This window comes from Hydra vulgaris, chromosome 05 (assembly GCF_038396675.1).
Source record: "Hydra vulgaris chromosome 05, alternate assembly HydraT2T_AEP".
Classification (NCBI taxonomy): domain Eukaryota; kingdom Metazoa; phylum Cnidaria; class Hydrozoa; order Anthoathecata; family Hydridae; genus Hydra; species Hydra vulgaris.
The window spans coordinates 12,112,210-12,117,127 of NC_088924.1; the positions used below are offsets into that span (position 1 = coordinate 12,112,210).

Sequence of the window (4,918 nt, forward strand, 5' to 3'; positions counted from 1 at the left end):
TTTTAAAAACATCTCTAAATGTATTCATAATACTTTCATAAAAGTATTTTTTTTTTGGTAGTCTCAGATAAGGTAGATCTTGAATTGGACAGGATCTGACTTCATGAAATTAGTTAAAAAAGAGTTCACCTTGACTACATAACTAAAGGTTTATTTTTTTAGTTTTATCTTGTTTTCTCAAAATATACATTGTAATACTATTTTACTTTAATATATTACTTTGTACACCAACTATATCTTATATTTGTGTACGAAGTAATATTCTTTTAATTATTTTAGAAGTATTTTGAATGTATTTGCAATAAAAGTATATATTGTTAAAACTTGTAAAAAACTATGTCCCGTAGAAGTCATCACCAAACCACTAACTTTCCTCCCTCCTAGAAAGTGACGTAATTTATGGACGACCCTTTAACTAAATTTCTGTTTCATCTTCTGCAAGTTTATCAGGAAACTTCCTGATGAACCTGCAGAGTATGCATACTTTTTTAAAGAAAGTAACAATTTAATAACGCAGTATTCAATAATACAGAAATTTGTCACCAGCATTTAATATTCAAATATATCACCATTTACAATGCTTGAACATATAATTACATTTTAATTAAATCTTAATTACAAGATTAGTACGGCGAAATAATAGGTCTCAACTGGTTTTCTGCATTACAAGTAAATTCAAATTTTCTGTAAATATTAGAGCCACAAATACCATAAACAAGCCTATCGTAAGAATTTTGATTGTAACAAAACTCTTTTGATTTTTGAATAACCTTCTGACCACATAGTTCGTATAAGCTGAAACTATACACGTTGTCGTTATTGCAGAAGGCAGTTATTTTATCAAACACATTCCCTTTGCATATGCCGTACTTAGAGATCTCGTACGAGTTACCGTTGTTACAAAAGTGGGTGCTTTTCAAATAAATGCCACTTCCACATACCTCGTATAAATTTTTATTGTAGCTTCGACCATTTTGACAGAAAAATATGTTTTTTAAGTGTATTCCACTTCCACACAACTCGTATAAGTTTTTATCGCAACTTTGACCGTTGTGACAAAAAAATAAACTTTTTAAATGCACGCCACTTCCACATACCTCGTATAAATTTCTATCGTAGCTTCGACCATTTTGACAAAAAAATATGTTTATTAAATGAACACGACTTCCACAAACTTCATATAAGTTTTTATCGTATCTTTGGCCGTTTTGACAAAAGAACCCGCTTAATAAAGGTAGATTGCAAAAAAGGTTGCCAAAAAGCCCAAATGTCTTTTTTTCATTTTCTATAAATTTAAAAAAAATTGTTGTTATAGTTAATTTTAAACAATCATCTTTTAGGGTTTGAGACTTCTTATTAATAAAGTTCATTTTTAAAGTAGAAAATCAAAGAAAAAAAACTTACGATCCAATTGAGTTTCATCTTGCTGTGGTTGGTTCATCCGCTTGTTTTGGTTGTTCAATTCTTGGTCCGATTGTAACGGAATTATGCTTCTTTCATCCTCTGTTTTTTCATTAACTGTGTTGCCATATGAAGAAGTTATAAAAACCAACAACAACAATACATGGGTTGAATGCATATCTATAATGAAATATAGTTATGTAGAATTAAACAATTATAATAATTTATTATTAATTAAGTTATTATAAATTATTATGCACACCCAGAAAAATTACCTCTGTGTATTTCTCTATGTAAAGTATTGTTGTACTTCAACCATATAAACAATTTGAAATGAGTAAAAGATATTTATAGTAAAACTGAGAAACAATATTTCGAGATAATAACTTCCTTGAAGTATAAAAACAGAGTTGCTTCCTATCAGCAATAAACGGAAAGCAAACCTGTCTAATTTAAAATACATTTTTGTTACAAGAGATGTTACCAGAGCTAACAGGTAATAACTGTTTCCAGAGCAACAGTTAAACAGTAGTTGTGCTAGCGTATGGTTAATTTTTATATGTAAATAAATATAAATGTAAATGGTTCTTTTTGGAAAAAAAAAAGGATAGAAAGGATCTAATTTGTTATCCGTATTTTTCGGCGTAGTTTCTTTGACAAAAAATTTTGACCAACTGCATTTTGACCTACCGAGTATTTTTGCCCCCCCCCCTGCCCCCGAAATGTAAGAATAAAAATATATAATATTTTTGTTCCTACCTTCTATATTATAAGACTAGTATTTGAAATAATAATTTGATAAAATTCTTTGAATTTCAAAAATATTGAATTTAACTTAATTTATTCATTTATCTAAAACTTTAATTTTAAAGTTTAGTTTTTCTTGTGATTTGAGATGGAAGCACGTTGCTCGTGGAACTTTATATTTGAATTAAACTACCTTTTTTTTAAAAATACAAAGCCATTTTACATGGCTTTTATGGTTTTTTTAAATTGTGGAAGATAAATAAATCATGTTATTTTTTAACACTAAAGTCTATGTGAGAAGCGAAAGGTTTTTATGTAAAAAAAATATGTAGGGGGTTTTTTTTCTGTGTGTGATTTTCTTTGTTTTTACAATTAGAAGCCTAGGACTTAAAAAAACACTTTTATAATTATCTTAAAGAGTTTCAACAAAAATAATTTTATCATATTTTAGGCAACCTGAATATTTAATCATATTTTTATCATTTTATATTTTTTTGTGTCAATGACGCAATAGCTTGAAAAATATAAAATGATTTTCTAAACCGTTTACTTTAGCTAGAAATATTTGATGACAGCTATTTCTTATTAAAAGTATATTAAATATGAGTTGTAGGGGTATAAAATTTCACTTGAAATTCGTTTTCATAAAAATAATTAACTCGACAAATTTTCAACTTCTGTGCGTGACTTCCATGCGTGACCATACTTAAACTAGATTTAAACAATTGGTGAGACTCTATAATACATAGTGCAATCTTGTAACTTTCTGCAAATCTTTACTAATATATAAAAAGTTATTAAAAAAAAACAGTTTACTGCTAAAACTTATATTTTCTGAGTGATTAAAGTTAATTTATCCATTATTGATTCCGCTTCAAACTTAATTCATTTTAAATATCATTACTAATGTATACAATCTTTGTTTACAAAATATTTGTATTATATTTGTATAGATTAAAATTAAATGAAAGTAATTTGTAGAATGTTATCATGAAAATAATAGAAAAACGTGTACAAGATTCCGTGCATAATTTTATGGAAATACTCGTATTTGATTTTTATTTTGTTTTTTTAATTAAGAAAGGTGCTCCAAGAAGACCTATTCGTTTTATGACAAAGAAACCGCGGAAATGCATTTAACCGGAAAGGTCAAGCCTCCTTCCTTACCAATGTCGCTTATTCGGCTGGAGCAGGCATAGAACAACGAACCTCTAGGTTTGAAGCCAGAATTTTCTATGCTGTCTTTTAAATTGTTTATTTTTTTATTTTTTAATCTTTGTGTGTTCGTTCTTTAAACACACGTTGTTCAAAGTTGCAATTTATAAAAGCACAAGTTGAAATTGACTTTTTCTGATCTTGGAATTTATTCTCTGTAAGACAAATTGCTTGAGGAGAATAAACCGAAATACCAATTAGTCTTATCATTGAAAACCGCTTTACATACAACAGATTTTTAATAAAAACATATTTTCATGAATGCGAATACACGTGGTTTATATAAAAAGACAAAATGAAAGTAAATAACATTTTTCAGAAAGTTAATTAAGAATAAATAAAAAATAAAATTACGAGAACGAAGTTACATAAAAATAAAGTAGTAAATAAATAAGGAAAAAGTAAATACAATTTTTATACTTGATCTTTTAAATAGTTTTTTTAAAAAATTAATTAAAACCAATATAATTTATTTAAGTTACTAAAAAGTTATTTCTGATTTTCAATAAACAATTTATTAACATTACATTGAATATCTTTTGTTTGTTTTTTAATAGAAAGAATTAAATAGAAAAACCTTAAAACTTGAAATAACAGAGAGTTTATTTGTGACAAACAATTTAGAAACATTTTTTAACACTATATTAATATCAATAAACAATTAATCAATCGATCATATTTCGTTTATAGCTTTTCCGAAAATATTAAAGTCGCTTTTGTCAGCAAACAATAGTTGAAAATATTTATTATAAATATATAAGCGCAAAATAATTGTTACTTACAAAACTAATTCTAAAAATAAACTCTTCAGTTTAAACGGAAATAATTTGTTTAGCTACCAATTGCTGATGTCACTTGTAATAACTACTTCCTTTACTCAGCTTGTCGATATCCTCAGACGGCATTATTATGTTATTTGCCCACATGGAAAGCGTAATTAAACTGCATTATTTGCCTCAGACGGCATTATTATGTTATTTGCCCACATGGAAAGCGTAATTAAACTGCATTATTTGCCTGGTAGCCACGCCTATAGCCAAAATCTTTTACATTAACTAGTTTTTTTTAGCCAAAAAGTTTAGGCAAGGTTAACTTCTACTGTGTGACTTACTACATGCACTAAATTTTAATTTTTTTTTTTTAAAAAGTGAGTAAGGGAATTTTTTCATCAAGAAAAAAATGATATAGAGAATCAGAATCAGGTTGGTTCAATGTTACGATAAAGGGTGATTACTAATGATTACCTAACAGAAACCAACTAAAATATATTTTTTTGTAGTGATTTAAAAATATATTTTTTTAAAATTTCATTAAAAATTATAATTTTTAAATTTTTACGTTAAAAAAATAAGCGCTAAGTGAATAGATTTAAACATTCTTTACAAACATATTTTGTTGTTAAACTGTTTTTTTTTTTTTAACCAGATGGTTTTTTTCCATCGTATGTAGATGCTATTTCTTATAACAACCATTCTTTCTTTTTCTTTTTTTTTTTTTCACTAGAGCAAATCTCCTGAGAACAAACATCATTTTATAATTGCAAGAAATTGAAGCC

The 4,918-nt window shown here is 26.9% G+C and overlaps 1 protein-coding gene across 2 annotated transcripts; it reads right to left on the reverse strand.

Moving 5' to 3' along the window:
- Positions 1–535: 535 nt before the first annotated feature.
- On the reverse strand, positions 536–4,264 carry LOC136079968 (uncharacterized). 2 transcript variants are annotated; one of them, XM_065796625.1, is made up of 3 exons: positions 4,146–4,264; positions 1,405–1,581; positions 536–1,285 (listed from the first exon to the last, which is right to left on the reverse strand). In XM_065796625.1, the coding sequence occupies exons 2-3, from the start codon at positions 1,577–1,579 to the stop codon at positions 624–626; spliced, it is 837 nt and encodes a 278-aa protein (XP_065652697.1). In that variant the 5' UTR covers positions 1,580–1,581; positions 4,146–4,264; the 3' UTR covers positions 536–623. The 2 variants fall into 2 exon arrangements, with proteins under 2 accessions (XP_065652697.1, XP_065652696.1); XM_065796624.1 differs by lacking the exon at positions 4,146–4,264 and adding an exon at positions 1,677–1,762.
- Positions 4,265–4,918: the final 654 nt, after the last annotated feature.

Excerpts from the sequence above, each read along its gene's own strand:
- LOC136079968 (XM_065796625.1), bottom strand. The coding sequence starts at position 1,579 with ATGCATTCAACCCATGTATTGTTGTTGTTGGTTTTTATAACTTCTTCA. Across the intron at positions 1,286-1,404 it reads AGATGAAACTCAATTGGATC|AAAATGAAAAAAAGACATTT; the intron begins GTAAGTTTTTTT and ends TTAAATTTATAG.